Source organism: Saccostrea cucullata, unplaced genomic scaffold (assembly GCF_032062105.1).
Source record: "Saccostrea cucullata isolate Sc308-1 unplaced genomic scaffold, CSIRO_AGI_Scuc_v1 ctg11427, whole genome shotgun sequence".
In the NCBI taxonomy this organism is placed as follows: domain Eukaryota; kingdom Metazoa; phylum Mollusca; class Bivalvia; order Ostreida; family Ostreidae; genus Saccostrea; species Saccostrea cuccullata.
Window position 1 is genome coordinate 1 of NW_026922774.1, and position 20831 is coordinate 20831.

The 20831-nt window shown below is 32.4% G+C and overlaps 2 protein-coding genes across 2 annotated transcripts; one reads left to right on the forward strand and one right to left on the reverse strand.

Moving 5' to 3' along the window:
• The first annotated feature begins 5671 nt into the window (after positions 1-5671).
• LOC134262419 (pleckstrin homology domain-containing family G member 7-like) lies at positions 5672-19238 on the forward strand. Its single transcript, XM_062744811.1, has 14 exons — positions 5672-5885; positions 6922-6968; positions 7186-7284; positions 7543-7695; positions 9796-9891; positions 11144-11245; positions 14565-14681; positions 15593-15767; positions 15924-16039; positions 16481-16574; positions 17131-17210; positions 17445-17556; positions 17736-17833; positions 18235-19238. The coding sequence occupies exons 1-14, from the start codon at positions 5672-5674 to the stop codon at positions 18430-18432; spliced, it is 1701 nt and encodes a 566-aa protein (XP_062600795.1). The 3' UTR covers positions 18433-19238.
• A 334-nt stretch (positions 19239-19572) lies between these two features.
• On the reverse strand, positions 19573-20787 carry LOC134262420 (uncharacterized; the record flags this gene model as incomplete). Its single annotated transcript, XM_062744812.1, has 1 exon — positions 19573-20787. A coding segment is annotated over one exon (1083 nt), but the record flags the coding sequence as incomplete, so codon positions are not given.
• Positions 20788-20831: the final 44 nt, after the last annotated feature.

Below are 20831 nucleotides of genomic sequence, written 5' to 3' on the forward strand. Positions count from 1 at the left end.
AATACGTTTTAAATATTCATGAACATTAAGGATATTTAGATTTGACTGGTTCCCTGGCTCATCTTCATCAAGAACGAGAGCCGGTTGGAATTGACAAGAAATGATGAATTAGGCAAGGTAAAATTATTGAAAATTCTGTTCATTCAGATAAATAAAAAATGTATACATGGAACAATGGAGGTGTTTCGATAAAGGATGACTGCAAACTTAACGTTAACGTTTTGGGGTCTTTTAGTTCAGTCATAAACCTTCAATAAATTGCAACAGAATTTTTTTCTTTATTTATAATTAGTAAATGATATTCTAATTTACATATAAAAACTCTAGAAAAATATTTATAATGGCGAAATTTGTCTGTTTTGGAAATAAATATATACTAGTTTGAAAAAATATATATTGCAGAAATGTGCTACCATATGCAATAAGGGAGACAATTAATCCACTGAAAACAAACCTCTTTTCATTTTAAACAAGCATAATAAAATTAATAATTCATTTTGTATACATTCCAGGGTTTAAATTTCACCTATTTACTGAAGATATAAGATTGAGAATTTTATGTATGTCTAAATGTAGTGTTAACTTCTCCTTTACTAGATGTTTGAAACATTAGGGGAAATAATCTATGGAGAGTCGTTAGTGATTTTATTGCAACATAAAAATATTTTATTAGCTGAAAGTTACATTGAAAGCTTTTGTTGTTTGACTTTGTTTAAAGATTTTTTCTTCTTTAGAATGTTGATTCTTTTGGTGAGATCTACTTTGCTAGTAAAAATACATGCAATATAGATTAGAACATCTTAAAAACATGTTTGGTTGCCCTCTCCCGACTGACTGACTAAAATGGCCTGTCTCAAAACTTTACTTTACATTCCAGGACAAGCTATTTCTTATCCCTCTTATCTCGTCAACAGATATGTTGAAATTTTCTTAAAAAGGGATTTTCCAAATAATTTTACCCTGAGTCTGGAGAAGCATTTTTTGTTTGTTGAATTGTTTATTTGCATTAAACAAGCATTATTCTAAAGATAGCCTTATTCTTGACCTGTGTGTGTGTGTTCAGTATTGCAATGGTGCTCATTATGTACAGTTTATTTCATTGTACATGTAATTTGTAAACATATTTTTTAAACATTATGAATCACTTTGATTCATATTTGGCTTCTTGTCAGTTCTTAACATAACCCCGGAGGCAAGTAGGGTTACACAAGGGATTTAATTTTATGGGAAGTCTTTGAAATAGGCCGCATTGTAATATTTTCATATATATTTTTAAAACATATCCTATTATGTAATAGATTCGTGCATTTCAGCTTTTTAAAAACTACATAATATTTTCGACTTATGCAAATTACAGCAGTGAGGGATTTTTTTCGTGGGACTTCGGTTTATTGATCTCATCTAAAGGGGCCAGATCGATTGATTGTATGTTGTTTTACATCCTGCTCGAGAACTTTTCACTTAAATAAAAAGTATCCAAAATACACATGCATACATGTATATAGAAAACGTTATTTAAAATACTATTTTCCTATCACAATAAGTAGAATTTATCATTTAAAACTGCATAGAAATTTTAATTGTCACAAGAAAGACTCTATGCCAAGATAAATAGCGCTAGTTTGTTTGATTATTGTTTAACATCCCTCTCGAGAATTTTTCACTATTGTGGAGACGCAACCAAGCACTTGCAAGTGGAGAGCTGCAAATTTTGTCTTTTACTCGGACCTCGTTTTATAGGTCTCATTCAAAGGATCCAGATCGGTTGATTGTATGTTATTTTACTCCCCGCTTGAGAACTTTTACTTAAATAAATACTTCACCATATACCGAAGGGTTTCAAAGAACTATATGCGGTATTAACCAACATTTGCCCCCCAAAATCAAACTTTGATGGAGTAATATTTAATTAAGTCCTTAAACAGGGGAGTATATGCTCACTTCAAAGCACTGAATAATTTCATAAGTAATGACGTCATATGTACGTAATGACGTCACAAATATGACGTAAATTCAGTTTTTTTATGAATTTTGCAGAGAAATGTGCATATTTCGTCGATATTTTAAATAAAAGTCACCGAGCGCATGTGTGTTCAGGATAAATATTTTGATATAATGTGTAGAATGATAATATCAATGAAATATGTCAATATTGTTCCTGAACACACATGCGCTCTATAAATTTTAAAGCTTAAATTGTTGAAATTCTGAAAAATTTCTGAAAAAGGATATAAAATCGGACTAGTTTGTGACGTCATAAAAACAGAAATTGTGAATACACTGCTCTGGAACTATAATATTTTCTGTTAACTTATATTTCTCGTACAATTTATTGAATTCAGCACATTTCAGGAAGTTTTCAAAATTTGACTTTTGTGTGGGCAAACATATGCAATATACCGCATATAGTTCTTTATACTTTTACTCGGCGCTTAGGGCCATTGAGCAGTGAGAGTTCTTTAACATGCCAACGCCTATATACACTACCCTCCATAAATAAGTATCCACCAACAGAAGAAGTTTTTATTGATTTATTTTTCTAAACCAGGCTATCATTTGAGGTAAATTTAAGTAATTTTTTTTTATATATTTTAATATTACATGAATAAAATATGGTAAAATATCAATGAAAACATAAGATTTTTTCACTTTTTAAAAATATATTTACTTACAGGAATTTCATTGCATAAATAACATATCAAGTAATCATTTCAACTAAAGAATGTCAGTACTTTGTGTATCCCCCTCTAGCACGTATTACAGCCTGTATTCGATTGGGCATACTTCGAATAAGTTGCTGACATCTTCTAACTGGAATCCGACTCCATTCATGAGCTAGGGCTTGTTCCAGGTCCCTGAGATTATGGCATCTTTGACCATTTCTAACAGCAAGTCCAAGATCTCTCCACAAATTTTCTATTGGGTTGAGGTCTGGGCTTTGTGGTGGCCATTCAAGGCAGCGCATGTTTTGCTCAGCTTTCCATTCCTTTACTGCATTTGCCCTGTGACATGGAGCGCCATCATCTTGAAAAAAGTAGTTATCTCCATATCCAAGAAGATGTGCAGAAGGGATTGCCGAGTTACTGAGAATGTCCAAATATCCATCTTTGTTGAGGTTACCTTTGAGAGGAGTCAGGAATCCAGTTCCCCTGTAGGACATGGCACCCCAGACAGTAATACCACCCCCACCAAACTTGACTGTTGGTACAATACAGTTGTTTCTGTATGCCTCATGAGATCTCCTTCTGACGAACACACGGCCATCATTTTGAAAGAGGGTAAATCTGGACTCGTCCGACCAAAGTACTGCTGACCAGTCAACCCAAGTCCAATTGGCATGAGCCAGTGCAAACTGCAATCTTTTCCTGCGATGAACAGCTGTGAGGAGCGGTTTTTTCAAAGCCACATGTGCTACAAGACCAGCTTCCTTCAGTCTCCGTCTTACTGTGGTGTTGGACGCTTGGACTCCATTCTGCATCCACTCAGTCCTTAGCTGTGGAACGGTCTCTCTTCTGTTCTGCAGAGATTCTCTCACAAGAATTCTATCTTCTCTGGCTGTTGATATCCTGGGTCGCCCTGGTCGTGCAGCGTCTTCATAAGATCCAGTTGTCTGTCGTCTCTCGATTGTTTTCCGAATCGACTTTCTGTTAAAGGAAAGGAAATTAACTAAGTTTTTTTTTAACTTTAAGCAATATGTTGAAAAAAAATTAAATTCTATCAAAATTGCTCACTTACCTTGTAGTTCCAAGTCTTCTGGCAATCTCCGATATCGTGTTTCCTTGTTGGTGCAGCAGGTTGCAGAGAATCCTTTCTTCTAACGTCAGTCGCCCCATTTTCTCAATTTTTAAGTTTTTTTTTACCCATCAAATGTAATTTTTCATGTTATAAGAGGTTACTGGTTATTAAAATTCTTTATTTTTATGTTTATTTTTCTTTTAAATACTCAAAGTAGGCAAGTAAAAGTCTGAGATTATTATGATACAAATACCATTTAATAATGTTGAGAATAAGTTTTACAAAATATATGGTGTTAATTGATTAATTTTTGTCTAAAAAATTAATTTCTCATTGGATTCTTTTGTTACAATGCTCAGTATAGGTTATCTCTCTTTATTAAACACAATAACAAATATTCCATAGACTTTTTACCTTTTTTCATCTAAAAATTATGAAAAAATAACAGTGGATACTTATTTATGGAGGATAGTGTATAACGTGAAACGGTCTCATCCGAAAGACCTGCAACATTTACTTCAAAGTGCCAAGAGCTTAATTAATAATGTGATTTCCCCCCACCACACAAACAATTACAAAATAAATCCGAAAGAATATAAAAACTAGCAATGAACATAATATTAAATACAGCGAGAAGCAATTTGAATACTATATTGAGGTTAACATTTAGAAGAGGAACCATTTCCAGTTTCAAGATAATCATCATGAATACATTTTTAAGGATTCCATGGCATCTTCAGTGGGTTTAATTTTTTTCCTTTTATATCTTTAACGTTTCAAATAAAAGCAATGGTGGAATCTGACTTTTAAGACTTCGTTCAGGTTTTACTTAACTATAGATATGAATGGCTCGTATATACATATGTATGCATTGCTATGAAGAAAGATATGTCGGGGAGGGGGCTGAGCCCCCTCTCTAAGATTTTTAGAGTTAAAAGGTTCTACCGGAATGTAATGTCCATAAACCCATTCCCCAGGACTCATTAAAATGTCAAGAAGTCATATATCTTATGAAAATAGACCACCCCAACCCCTGAAAAAAAGGTTTTGAAGTTTGAGGTAATTTTATATAGGGATAGGTATTGCCAAAAATTTCAATTTGGATGGTAAGGTGCCGTTCTTTTCACCTTTTACAATTTTTTTTAGACTTTCGTTAATTCTCATTTGAAAGGTTGAACAAATAAATGAATAATTTCTGGACTTTATGATATGTACCTACGAGGGTTGATCCAAAAGTTCGTGGAAGTTCTTAATATTTTATTTATTTTTAACACACTTCGAAAAGAAATTTTATTTTTTTTCAAAGTGCGTTGACTTGGTCCATAATTTAACGCTCTTTGAATTTTTTTTTCAAAGTGCGTAATTTTTCAAAGTGCGTTGTAACAGGGCTACTTGTAGATTTTCTTTTGCTTTTGTTAAGCCAAAAAATGGAATCTGCAGATAGTCATGTTTTGTCTTACAAATAGGTTCTTTTTATTTTCATTCGTTCATTTATTTCGTGTTTATACAATATAGCCTGATCTATTTTTAACTATCAACTTAGACGATAGATTGACACAAAATATAATTTCCAAACTAAAATAAGAAAGCAAATGCTAGGAGGCTAACTGATAATGCAATAATCACTTCAATTATCACATTATTCAGCAAATTAATCGAAGGTATTGAGTATCATGTCTAAAGCAGTTTTTCATTGGATAAATAATATTACCCTCGATTTATCCATTTCAATTTATTGTTGGAATATCGTAATTCTGAAACAAACACATATGTGAAACATATCATACCGTTCAATGCAAGTGAAAGGAAGTGCTTGTACTGTAATAGTGAGTTCTAGGAATGATAGATTGCTCAAAATCAGAACTCAATTTTTGTTTTTGTGTTGGATTACGATGGAGTCCGATTGGTACTGACCTTTTTCGATTTCTGTGTCGCAATGACTAGACGATGCTCCTGGCTAACAGAGTGTCCATTAAATCTGTTCTCTTTTAGAGGAATGATAGGCCTAAAGCGGCGGGATTCCGTGGACCTAGAGACGACCACCTACCAGGCGGACCGAGCTCTGAGGGATAGGAGAAAGAAACTCGTCAAAAGGAACACTATTGCTGATTTCTACAAACATGATCCTAACCTAGACAATACCGGAACTGGTGAGTCGTATTAGCTTATAATTGTTAAATTATTGAAATAAAACTCATTATTTTGTTTTTATTCATTGCTCATCGAAACATTGAAGTATGTTTTGGATACGTTGTATGCGACTTTATAAATTATATAAACTATTAAATGTTTGCTCATCGCAGACATAAAGACTGTGAACAATTTTAAATTAAAAGAACTATAATTATTATTTTGCATATTTTCCCCCCGGAAAAGCCATATTATTTTTGAAAGTTACCTTGAATTGTGCTAAAGTGTATATATTGTATGAAAAAAAAAATCACAATTAAGAGATAATAAAGCTTCAAAGTACGTTGTTGACAATTTATGTTTTTATAACTTCACAAACTATTCCCAAAAATAGAGAAAATGTGCTCAATTTCTATAAAATAAATTATAGAGCGCAGGTCTGCTCAAGAATTTTTTTTAACAATATTTACATACGTATTGATATTATCATTCTACACATAATATCAAGATATGAGCTTGAGCACACCTGCGCTCGGTGACTTGCAATCAGAATACTAAAGTACTCCATTTTCTATAGGTTCTATCGACAATTTAAACGTACGTCATTTTCCCGAGTCATATCAAACATATGACGTCATGGCTTTTGAACGTATGCAGTGCTTTTAAGTCTACAGTTACAGCCCTGATTTAAAACATAATTATATATTCCTCCGCCAAAGTTTGATTTGGGGGGGGGGGGGGGCAAATATTGGCCATTACCACATAGAGTATTTTAAGAATATTAAGAAAAACCGGAGGTTCATGTAGATGCCGAGAATTGAACATATAACTCATAAAGTGGTAAAATCCACCTTGAACGATATGTAAAAAACAGGAAACAGAGTGTTCCTTAGTATGAATTATTATTTGAAAAATTAACCATTTCTACTCAAAAGGCTGCGAGCCGGGTAAAAGTCTTAATTTGAAGCCATCAACAGACAGCTAGTGAACTTTTCTTTCAAAAAATGTTAAATTATTTATGTCCCTTCATTTGAGTAACTTTTTTCTCGATTGCAGAGTATAGAAGAGGTAGACAGACCTTTCCGTTTTCATTCAACAAACTTGTAAGTAGTATTTCCGTTACCAGTCGTAAATACACGTTCATTTGGAAAATCACATAATTGAAAATATTTTTTGAAGGTTTTTAAGTAAACCAGAGAGTAAAGTTGAAATGTAACTGTTACGTAAGTTCAGGTACACTGTACATGTATCTTACACTATTTCTTAGGAGATTCGAGTATTATTACATTTGCAAAATAAATTGATAATGCATTATTTTAGATCCGCGCCAGAAGTAAAGATGAGATCACAAAGCTAAGCGAGGCTCTTGTTACACTTACTCCTTCAAAATTCTCAGACAATGATCTTTCAGGCTACAAGGTTGGTTGATTTACTATGGAAATATATAATATAAAGAAATCGATTACTTCAAAAGTAAGAGAGCAAAAAATTCCACAGTTCTATTGCAAATATTGTGTTTAAACACTATATTGAATGTGTTAATAAAAAATAATAGAAAACAATAAATACATATTCCTTTTGGTGATAATATTCTCAAATGCTCAAAATATTTTATGATATTGTGACTTGCCATCTTTTCCTATGCTCGATATTGATGATTTTTTTCTCTCTCCAAAGTCCTTCCATTGGTCTGATCTGATTGCACGGACAGAAAACGATGAAAAACCCTTGAAACTCCCCGACATAGAAAGAAAACGACGAGAGGCTATCTGGGAACTCTTCACCAGCGAATGTGTATTTCTTATAGATCATCTCATGGTCCTTAAACACGTACGTAATGGTAAACATATGAGAATATAAATTAATTCAAAATATTAGTAATTAAGGATCTGACGTAAAAAAAAATTTAATTACATACACACTGCAGACTTTCATGATAACTTTAGCAAAAGTTGAAAGTTGAGAAGAAGACCGAGCCTTCGTATTTGTTATTAGCTTCAATTTCAATGCGGAAGATAATTATATGGGGAAAAAATGAAAGAAATATTCCTTTCGTTCTCCTTATTGACATTTTGTCCGATTATAATAAGCAGTCACTGACCTGTCTCTTCCAATCATATTTATTTTTCAAAGTTTAACGTACTCAGAAGGATAAAAATGAAAAATATCAACATTAATTGGCGTCAATTGTAATTAGTTAAAGTATCCATCCTACTCGCCTTCAAGAAAATAAATTTTGTAACTAACTTTGAAATATTCTTTGAACTACCCTATATATATTGGATTTCGAAAATTTATAAAAATCTTTACAATCTTAGATACATTGCGGGTTCCAGTAAATGTTCAACGAAGCCTCTTTCGTTACTCCTCACTAAGATATTAACAGTAGTGAAGGAAAAACCTCAAGAGTTCTGTGCAACAATATATTCAAGAAGTAGTGTGAATCAGATGTGAATACTAAAAAATTCCAAAGAACTTTTGGACAATTTGAAATCAAAAGATTTCACCAAAATCAACAGCTTAAAAACTAACGACTTTTCAACTCTATACACAACGATATTCCACGATAAATTAAAGTCCAAGCTTTTTGATATCATTGACAGCTGCTTTTTCAATAAAAATGGATCTCGGAAATTTACTTACCTTGTCATTGGTCATTTGCAACATTATTTTGTTAAAACACATTCTGATTGCATACACAAGTACCTGAAGTTGATATCAAAAAGATGCTTGAGTTTCTGATTGACAATATCTATGTGGTTCTTTGGAGACCAGGTATTCCATCAATCTGTTGGAATTCACATGGGTACCAATTGCGCTCCGTTATTAGCAGACCTATTTTTGTATTCATGTGAATCAGAATTTGTGCAAAATCTTAAGCGTGAAAAGAAGAAAACGCTTACTGTGGCCTTCAACTCGACCTGTATATCGACGACGTATATTCAATTAACAATAGTAATTTCCATTCCTACGTCCATACGATATATTCTAGTGAGCCTGAGATAAAAGATACCACAGAGTCTAACACATCTGTTTCATACTTTGATATTTTACAGGAAAAAGACGTTAATGGTAATCTAACTACCAAGCTATATGCTTTAACTTTTCTATCGTCAACTTCCCTTACTTATGCAGCAATATACCTTCATCACCTGCATTCGGAGTATATATATCTCAGTTGATTCGATACACAGGAGCATACTCTACGTATGAACAGTTTCTAAAACGAGGTAAATTATTGTCTAGCAAGTTGATGAAACAAGAATATCAGCAGTCTCCTTTAAAGTCATCATTTCGTAAGTTCTATGGTCGATACAATGACCTTGTCATCAAATTCAATTATCTTTGAGTCCAATGCTGACTGACGTTTTTTATACTAATTGTTAGTCCATTATTTATACACTGAATTGACGACGGATTTTTCAGTTATTTCCCGATCATGACAAGGTGCACACGGCGGGAGTGACCGGTCAGCAGGGGATGCTCACTCCTCCGTGGCACCTGATCCCACCTCTGATGTTCGGAGGTCCGTGTTTGCTCTGCATACTATTTTGCATTGTTTTATGGACGTTGATATTGGATATTGTTTGTTATCTCCGTATCCTTCTTTCACATAATTTGAACTCAAAGTTTGATTAATGACCATGAAAGAATCTGAATAACTATTAAAAAAATAAATTGTAAACCTAACTATTATTCTGTAAGTAGTTTAGTCATTGAAAATATAATGTGTAACAGTCCAGTTGACAAACCTATTTCATATTCTTTAAATATAGATTTACTGAGGTTCATTTGTTCATATCCATATGTTTCATTACACTATTATCTTTTTAGTGTTTATGAATAAACAACAATCAATTGCGTTATGAAATATCTTTAAAAGATTTTAAATATACTTTTATTTGGTATTTGTTTTTCATCTCGTTTCAGTGTTTCATGGAACCATTAAAGAAGCTTCAAGTTGACGACCATTTGATGTTTGCAGAACCTAATGAGATTTTCAGCAATCTCGACGAATTGTGTTACGTGAGCATTAGTTTTAATTTCATTATATAATCATTGTTTTTCTTTAATCTTATTATAAGACGGATATAATTCATTTCCTTACGTAAATATATTCCTGATCAATATAACTAAAAGTAAAAGGAAAATAATTAACTAACATGTTTCATTCCGATTTGTTTAAATGTTAGCTAATTTTATTAACATTTTTTGTAAAGGGAGTGATTAAAAATACAAATAACAAAATAAGGGGTTACTCCACATAGAAAAAACAATGTCCCCTACGACATCTAAAATGGGATCAGGTGCCAAGGAGGAGTGAGCATCCCTTGTCGAACGGTCACACCCGCCCGTGTGTTCCTTGTCATTATCGGGAAATTACCAAAAGTATCCATCGACACTGAATTCAGTGTGTAAATGATGATAACGAAAACTTAAAAACATTTAAATAATGGGTCTGAACTTTCCCTAGTTCGGTCAAGTCAGTGGCGTTTTCAGACCCATTTTCATGATTTTTCTGTTAAATCTAAGTGGTAATTACTGTAAATTTGGATTATCTCCCTTTACAAAATTGGTTTTATTTCTCATCTTGATATCTTGTGTCTGCTAAAAATTATATGTCATTATTAATAATACTTTTGAGAATTTCAAACACATTATTAAACGTCACAAAGGTGGCAACACACGACAAACTGTTTTACAGACTTTTTACTCATTGAAGGAGGATAAGATAAGGTGTTCTAGCTTTGAAAGGATTATGGAAAGAAATTAACCAGTTGATGGGTAACCCGGGTATCAAAATACTTATTGCATTGAAATAAAAATACTAATAAACCCACAAACATATACCACGGCTCCTGCAGGGAACTGCAGAGGTAACAAAGGTGCGCAGAAAGAGTACGAATATTCCGTGTACCAGTGACACCCTAATTCTTCTAGAATTAATGACCTGAAATAATACTCTCTAAACTAAATCCGAAAATGGCCAATTGTTTATTCATGAACTGTCGTAAAATGACTAGTATTTGGTTTCTGGTTTTATTATTGTAGGTAAGCTATAAATTTTCAATTTGGTTCCTGGTATTGTTAATAATAATAATAATAATAATTTTGTATTTGGTTTCTGGTATTGTTATTGTAGGTAAGCTATACATTTTGTATTTGGTTTCTGGTATTATTATTGTAGGTAAGCTATACGTTTTGTATTTGGTTTTTGGTATCATTATTGTAGGTAAGCTATACGTTTTGTATTTGGCTTTCGGTATCATTATTGTAGGTAAGCTATACATTTTGCAAGGAACTCATCACGGTATTATTAAGAAGCATGAAATCTGAGGAGATCTGGCCAGCCTCGTCACTGGTTGAAGCATTAGATAAGGTAGATAATATGTATAATATAACTGGCTAATTTTGACGGAGTCTGTGCTGTTTGTGAATTTCTGCTGTCAAAAAAAAAAAAAAAAAGAATTGTACAGAATAAATTCATATTAGATAGATTGTGGTTATTGCTTGTGTTAAGAATTTATAAATATCAGATTTCAATTACAATTTTCAATAAATCAATTCTATTTTACACTCTTTTGAAATAAATTACAAAAAACAGTTATTAAAAATTCATATTTTTTCACGTCAATATCTATAAATATTACATGTATATCGAAATTTAACATAAACATTTCATTTGTATACAAATGAAAGAGGCACTGAGAAATATATATATAAAAAAAATTAACCGTATTTTTAATATACATGCTATTTGTGAATTTCTGCTGTCACAAAACAAAAAGAATTGTACAGAATAAATTCATATTAGATAGATTGTGGTTATTGCTTGTGTTAAGAATTTATAAATATCAGATTTCAATTACAATTTTCAATGAATCAATTCTATTTTACACTCCTTTGAAATAAATTACAAAAAACAGTTATTAAAAATTCATATTTTTTCACGTCAATATCTATAAATATTACATGTATATCGAAATTTAACATAAACATTTCATTTATATACAAATGAAAGAGGTACTGAGAAATATATATAAAAAAAGATTAACCGTATTTAGGTCACCTGAGTAAACTCAGGTGACCTATTGCTATCACTTTTCGTCCGTCGCCGTGCGTTAACATTTGAACATTTTCAGCTTCTTCTCTGAAACCACTGAACCAATTTCAACCAAATTTGGCAGATAGCATCTATGGGTAAAGGGGAACATAAATTGTGAATTTCATGGTCCCTGCCCCCTGGGACCTGGGGGGTGGGGCAAAAACCCCTAAAATTAGTGCAATTTTTAAAAATCTTCTTCTTTACTCCTGGACATCAAGCAGTCAAACTGTTTGCATGATTGTAATCAGCATTGAGTCCTCTACCAAAATTTTGAAATTCATGGCCCCGGGGTCATGGGTTCTAGTGCTAGGGCGGGGCTAAATAAGTATATAGTGAAAATGCATTATTTCTTTGAAAATCTTCTTCTCTGCTACTGGGTATTAAATAAACTAACTAAGTACATAGTTATGATGAGCAAGAGTGCCTCTACCAAAATTGTGAATTTTATGGCCCCAGGATTAGGGGTTCTGGTGTTAGGGTGGGGCTCTATAAATTATAATAGTGAAAATACATGAATTCTTTGAAACTCTTCTTCTCTGCTCCTGGGTATTAAATAAACTAACTAAGTGCATAGTTATGATGAGCAAGAGTGCCTCAAACAAAATTGTGAATTTTATGGCCCCAGGGTCAGGGGTTCTGGTGTTAGGGTGGGGCTCTATAGATTATATAGTGAAATTACATGAATTCTTTGAAAATCTTCTTCTCTGCTCCTGGGTATTAAATAAACTAACTAAGTGCATAGTTATGATGAGCAAGAGTGCCTCTACCAAAATTGTGAATTTTATGGCCCCAGGGTCATGGGTTCTAGTGAAAGGGTGGGGCTCTATAGATTATATAGTGAAAATACATGAAAACCTTCTTCTCTGCTCCTGGGTATTAAATAAACTAACTAAGCACATAGTTATGATGAGCAAGAGTGCTTCTACCTAAATTGTGAATTTTATTGCCCCAGGGTCAGGGGTTCTGGTGTAAGGGGGGGGGGGACTCTATAGATTATATAGTGAAAATACATGAATTCTTTGAAAATCTTCTTCTCTGCTCCTGGGTATTAAATAAACTAAATAAGTGCATAGTTATGATGAGCAAGAATACCTCTTCCAAAATTGTGAATTTTATGGCCCCAGGGTCAGGGGTTCTGGTGTTAGGGTGGGGCTCTATAGATTATATAGTGAAATTACATGAATTCTTTGAAAATCTTCTTCTCTGCTCCTGGGTATTAAATAAACTAACTAAGTGCATAGTTATGATGAGCAAGAGTGCCTCTACCAAAATTGTGAATTTTATGGCCCCAGGGTCATGGGTTCTGGTGTTAGGGCGGGGCTCTATAGATTATATAGTGAAAATACATGAAAACCTTCTTCTCTGCTCCTGGGTATTAAATAAACTAACTAAGCACATAGTTATGATGAGCAAGAGTGCTTCTACCTAAATTGTGAATTTTATGGCCCCAGGGTCAGGGGTTCTGGTGTAAGGGGGGGGGGGGCTCTATAGATTATATAGTGAAAATACATGAATTCTTTGAAAATCTTCTTATCTGCTTCTGGGTATTAAATAAACTAAATAAGTGCATAGTTATGATGAGCAAGAATACCTCTTCCAAAATTGTGAATTTTATGGCCCTAGGGTCAGGGGTTCTAGTGATAGGGTGGGGCTCTATTGATTATATAGTGAAAATACATTAAATCTTTGAAAGTTTTCTTCTCTGCTCCTTGGTATTAAGCAGATGAACTACCTATATAGTTATGATGAGCAAGGGTCCTAATCTTCCAGAATTGTGAATTTCAAGGCCCCAGGGTCAGGGGTACCATAAAGGAGGGGGGGCTGTACTTATATACTGAAACTGGATGAATTGTTTGAAATCTGCTCCTTGGTATTAATCAAATATTTTTGAAAAGCAAGGGTGCCTTTTCAAAAATTGGGCAATGTGTGGATCTAGGCCTAAGGGTCAGGGGTTCATGTGTGATTGGGGCATTACTGATCATGCTGAATATTACTGATTACTTGAAATGCATTTTTTGTTCCCCTCCCCTGACTATGGGTATTATGTAAACAAACTAAGCAACTGCTAAGTGTATTGTTATGATGATCAATGGTGCCTCTTTCAAAATTGTGAATGCCATAGCATCTGGATTAAAACATGAATCAAATTCAATCACTGGAAAGTTGTTGCATAATGCTCAGGTGACCTATAAGGCCCATGGGCCTCTTGTTTTAATATACATGCTATTTGTGAATTTCTGCTGTTACAAAAAAAAAATAAACTCATATTAGATAGATTGTGCTTATTGCTTGTGTCAAGAATTCATAAATATCAGATTTCAATTACAATTTTCAATAAATCAATTCTATTTTACACTCTTTTGAAATAAATTACAAAAAAGTTATTAAAATTCATATTTTTTTCACATCAATATCCATAAATATTACATGTATATCGAAATTTAACATAAACATTTGTATACAAATGAAAGGGATACTGAGAAATATATAAAAAAGATTTATACCGCATTTTTAATATAAATAGAAAATACGAAATGATTCAAAATAAAACTGACTACAGAGTTTTAATTTTGTTTTTTGGGTGAATTTTCAGTTCTCCAAACTATCTGATGATGGTAATGTCTATCACACTTACTGCATCTCATATTCCAAGTGTTTAGAGTATGTAGAGAAACTCAGGAAGAACGAGAACTTTTTGGAGTTTGAGAGGGTAAGCTGATTTAAAGATTTTCCGATTCTTTTTCAGTTGGTGTTCTTTTTAAATGTAACAAAATAACTTTAAAAAATGATTAATGTGCATCAAAACCTCAATCAAAAGTTTTCACAAAAATGCATAAATTATTCAAAAAAGGTGTTATAATTTATTCTTCATATAACATGTGCAACGAATGATAAAAAAAATCCTTTGATGTATATAAAAGTCTATTTTTACTTAATGTTTTTGATCAAAATTCTTTCCTGTCACACTGTGGAATCTCTGGAAGATTTGGATAATTAAAATTTAAATCGGTAGTAGTTTGTTCGTTTGAGGATAACAAATCAATTAACTGATAGATTGATACTTTTTCCATGCTAACTTTGGTCCCCTGGGAACGATGATGATTCAGAAGATTTTAGATATAGTTCACGGAGTTTAGCTAAAGTTTAAGGTTCCTTTGATTAATAGGTTAAACATTTCCCTATACAAAAATCGCAAGATTTATGTAGGTATAGTTTATAATGAATTTTTAAAAAAATGTTGATTTCCTTACAGAATATTGGCATATACACTATAAATTTATAAGACATATCTAGAACAGGAAGTAATGAGACTAATCATACAGTCTGAATAAAATATCATCATTTATATTTCATCAATTCTTTTGAAATTGGGTGGATCAGTCTGGTTTGATTTTATTTTAATCCTGTTGACTAAACATACATGAAAAATGAAGATAATGAAGTAAACACGCAAAAAAAGTTCATTGTTCATTGAAACACTACAAATCAGGAACAATGCAATCACAAACAACTAAAAAAATTAAAGATTGAATTAGATGCCATAAAGAGGAAAGAATATCCTGTCAATTGGTAATAACCGTATGCTCTTTGTCTAAATAACTAAATGTCGTATTTTTTCAGTGGTGTTCCCAGGATCCTCGTTGTCGGAGACTACAGTTAAATGATTTCTTGGTGGCTCCGATGCAGCACTGCACAAAGCTCCCTCTTCTCCTTGCCAACATCAGGAAGTACACGTCATCAGATTATGATAAAAGTATTTTGGCGTTGACTATCGGCAAAGTAGAAATATCACTGCGTAAGTAAGGTTGAACAGAATTGATTTGAAACATCACACAACGCATTTAAGAAGAATAAAATCCCTTTCTCGAAAGAATAAAGATGTTAAGAGTACAGTCATGTATATTATACTTAAAATCGATTCAGACCCGGTTTATGTTTCTGTACGTTGTAGAGTGCTTAGATGAAAAAATGAGGAGAGAGCGGAACACACAGCGTCTACAGGAACTCCGACAACAGATCGTGTGGCCCATTGTGACTGATCTCGATCCTCGTACATACATTCCAGAGGTTAGTTCCCAACACATAATTGTGAATCAATATTTAGCTATGTTTTATACTCTTTAATTACCTTACTAACAAACTTTTCAATCTTCGGTTGAAAAATCGAAAATCTGATTAAATCTTTCGTTTTAAAACGATTTGTGTATATTGACAAAATAAGTTTTACCATTCATTTATGACAATAGCCCTACTGTTTATCAGTGTAAATCTTTTTGCATTCTATTCTCTTTGTTTACTTAAATTGAATAAAACAACAAAATCATGTTTTTCTATTCATATATACTTCTCTTCACAATCCATCGTTGTTGTATATACACTCTTCATTTTCATCATAATATATCGTTGTAATGTTTAGGCTCATTTCTTCTGTTCATATTCTTCTTTTTCATAGTAATCTATAGTAGCAGAGTTTACAATCTTAGTTTTCATCACAATATATCGTTGTAGTGTTTACGCTCATCGTTTTCATCACAACCTTGTCCCTTACTTCTGTCCTGTCCACACCGGCTCCTACTCCACGAAGGCCCACTTACTCTTATTCGTAAGTATCAGTTGAAAAAAAAAATATTTATTTTTACATTTTTAAACATGTTAAATGAATTACAATTTTCCAGGGAAACATTTATTTTCATAAATGTAACTGTTATTCGATCCTATTATCATGTTGTTGATTTATGTCAGTTAGGTAATTAGTTCACTGAAGTTGCCTTCATTGAAGCAAATTGATCAGAAAATCTTCTTTATTGTGAAAATTAAGTTTGGTCAGAGGATTTATACCTGTTTTTAAATATAACTTTGTGCACTTAGCAATGTGTAAATTATTCATTTCGATTAATAAATGACATACCCCAGAACCACGAATCTGGCAAATGATAAAAAATATATATTTTGCCTGACAATATGCATAAGTCAAAGCAGTTCATAGTGTGTATTGAAAGTTACTGCTAAATTTTAATAGGCTGTCGAGACGTTTGGCCATTTGTAATTTCTAATACTAGTATCACAGATTAAATTTTTCGAACCATCTTGATGTCCCCGTCTGTTCCACTAGTATATCATTTTCATTTGCAGATATAATAGATTGAAATTTATTTCAGAAACAACGAAAAATGTTGATGTTTATCTCTTTTTATTTGATGACTTGCTGTTAATAACAAAAACCAAACGAGGAAGAAAGGTGAGTTTAAATAAGAAAAAATTATGTCCAATCAGTTTAGATTTTTTTCATACAAAATGCATTTCTGATGATTAGAAAAAAATATATCATTCAACAATTTGAAAATTGTGAATGTATCTATGATCGTAAGAAAATATATGCACAATTGTATATCATTTTTATCAAAGCATCCAAATTCATAAGTACTGATTTGTCAAGCTGATAAAAGAATTTTAAATGTTCGCCTCATTTTAGAAACCGTCTGATCTCGGTCAAACAGACAATAAATCTGTTTACGTTGTATACAGACAGCCTATTGAACTAAGATGTCTAAAGATTCACGACGTGGACACATATGACAACTCAGGTACACTCCCATTTTTATAAACATGTATCTAGAAAATTAATCCCATGCTTGGAAAAAAGATCACATAAAAATTATCAATTTTTTTATGTTCTCATCTAACAAAATTTGTTCTTTTGTTTTTCTATTTATGCTTTCTTTGAGATAATCATCTGTTGTAACATTAATCAGCTTTACTTTAGGAAGTAGTATAAAGAATTCGTTAGTTTTGGTACAAGTGGGTACATTACAACAAGTCATAGGATTATATACGCTCCAGTGTCCCTCAGAGTTTACAAAGGTAATAATTATGAATAATACTGTTTATTATACTCAATGGTTAGAATTATAGTATTTAGTATGGTTTGAATGATAATTTTGTATTTAAGTAAAAACCAATACAAACAGTTTTATTTGTAATATCTAAGTATCACAGAACTGATGAAACAAATATACTTTGTGAACTAGATATTAAGATGTGTTCAAACAAGTTAGCACTTCAAGTTTACTAGAGTAAATACAAGAAATGAACAAAAGTAAGCCATAGTTACTGTGTTACAACAAAATTTAACATTCAAATTAAATATACATGTAGCTGAAGTTGTCTAAATCCCTTTCTTTTGCAATAAAATGATTCATACTAAATACCAGTAATTTTATCTCTGTGAATTTTAATAATTCAATTATCATCTTGTTTACCAGGATATGTGGATATCAAAATTAAGTGACGCCAAATCAAAATGCTACCTGGTGAGAAAAGATCCATGTCTGGAGATCGAGGCTTCAGATCCTGTTCCGGTCAAAGAACAGTCACCCAAAACGAGGCGACGAATACGCATGCTCAGGAATCACAAAAAGAAATCCATTTCCATGGACACATTATTTACATGTAGTGAATAACATTGTCTTTTATTTAGTATTAATAATACTTACTGGGTGAAAGTAAACTTTGACATACGCAAATACTCAGTGAATTTATAATATGAAAGATTCAAAATCTACAATATACAGCAAAACATCATCCTATTTACAATTTCACAATGTTTCCATGATGTTCGTCCTTCATTCTCTTCAAATGAATTTTTATCCAAAGAGCATGTCAAAATGTGTGTCATCAAAAATACCGATATGTGCTTGAAGGTCATTTATAATTTTTTTTTTCATTTTCACAATGTTATCGTTCGATTTAACATCACTGGAAATGTCCGATTTTCCCCCTCGAAATCGCACCAATTAAGAGATCTATGTATGTTAATTATTAATATAAACTAGATTCCACTTTAAAAAAATACGATTAATATATTTTTTTGCAGACATAGTAAGAAAATAATATTTTTCTTTTGCAGCAAGATGATTTTATGAATATTATAATAAGCTTGTTTTGTATCGATTAAATACATGTACTCATCTGGTTAAATTTATTTCATATTTTTCAAAAAAGGGACAATTTTAGTTTGAAACCCTGGATAATTAAGTTATCGATACTTACGAGTTTTGTCTACCTAACCGCTTACTGTGATACTTACAATGATATTAGAATTAGAATTCGAATTTCATATTCAATGTTCTGTCTACCATTTTGAGATGACGTAATGATTTCCAATAAAACACGTTACAACTAGATTTTTAAAAAGCTAGATGTCGGCCAAAAGCTTTCCAGATTTTGTGTTTGTAGTTATTAAAATCTGACGTTATACGAAATTTCTCAGATTACGTTGTCATTCTATTTCAATTCTGTGATCCTTTTTCTTTCTCACAGATCTTATTTAAAATGATATACATGTAACATTTTTTTATATTGTTGTTGTCTTTTATTGTCCTTTATATCTTATTATTGTTGTTTTGAATCATGCTGTATTCATTGATGTTAACATGTTTGTTGAATATTAAATTTGAAACTTTATTTTGTATTTTCGTATTGAATGTGAAAATTAAAGAACATATTTCGGCTCAATTCTTTTGATGAATTGAAATTGAAAAAAAAAAACAATCTAAGGCCTTTTTGTGAGAAAAAGAAAATCTAGAATTTGGTTAAAATTATTCCGTTCAAATGAACGAACGTGGATTAGTGATGATAAAATCAGTATTGAAAAAAAAGGGCAATGTACGTTTCTTATGCCCTTAAAATTATGAGCTAAAATAGATGTGTAACGCCTTATTGAACATAAGGCATTATTGTACATAAGTAAAAGTTTGAATTTCAAACTCCTCCTCGCCAGAGCCACACAAGCAGATTAGTCTCCCTTCATTGTCACAACATAGACTTCTTATTACTGTTTTTCTCAATTTGATTGGTTGCGTCTCCGTCAAATTTTCACCAATAAAATGAATAGCTGGCGGTCCACTACTGTAGACAACAGTGTTTCCAAATCCGTCACACAGAAGAAGACGTGGTTTCCCCATGTCTCTGGCTAGATATGTGCCTTCTGATTTTCCTGCCGGATCTAGAATAAGCAGACTACCTGCACTTTTATCTATGAGCCAAATATCACCACGTAAATCCTCCTGAATTTTGAACGGGTCAATAACAAAATTCCTATCAAATTTAATCACCTGTAGTACCCTTCCGCTGTAATCGCATCTTGAAATCCTGTATTCTCGTTGATGACCTCTTCGTTTTTTCTCCTGGACTGTGAGTAGGAAGCCTGTGTATGTACAGCTTATATCTACGTACTTCCAGTATGGTTCTTCATACAATGTTTTAACAGAAGATTCTTCCAGATAAAATTCCATAAGCACATCATAGACGGCTAGGAGGTATTTCTGATTAGGTGTAGGTGTCAGAGCACAGTGTAGAGGACTTGTCTGAGCTATAAGATCAGTAACTCTTTCACATAAAACTTTGCCATGGAGATTCTGTACTGTCAGACCATGCATACGGGATGTTCCATTATGAGCAAAAACAAGTACTGTTACCAAGTGCACTGGACCTTCCGCAGTATTAACGAGAAAATGAGAAGAATCATTGTATACGTTTGTAATAGAAAGCTCTTTTTCACTCTTTCTGATAGTTGTAGATTTTTTCACTGGTTTTTGATAAAGGTGTGGACGCTCTGATAAATATGATGGATCTTTATAACAGTTATAGTTTAATTCTAATTTCCTACTTTCTTGTTTTCTATCTGAATATTTCGCTTTATATGATTCAATTGTTTTACGTACTTCGATAATGCACTTTTGGGGATTTAATCTTGCTATAATTGGATCGAAGTTTACACGAACACATAATTTTTGTAGAAAGTTATAGTCCAGGCCCCGGGATCATGAAACAGACTTAGACTTAAGTCAAAATTTCAATT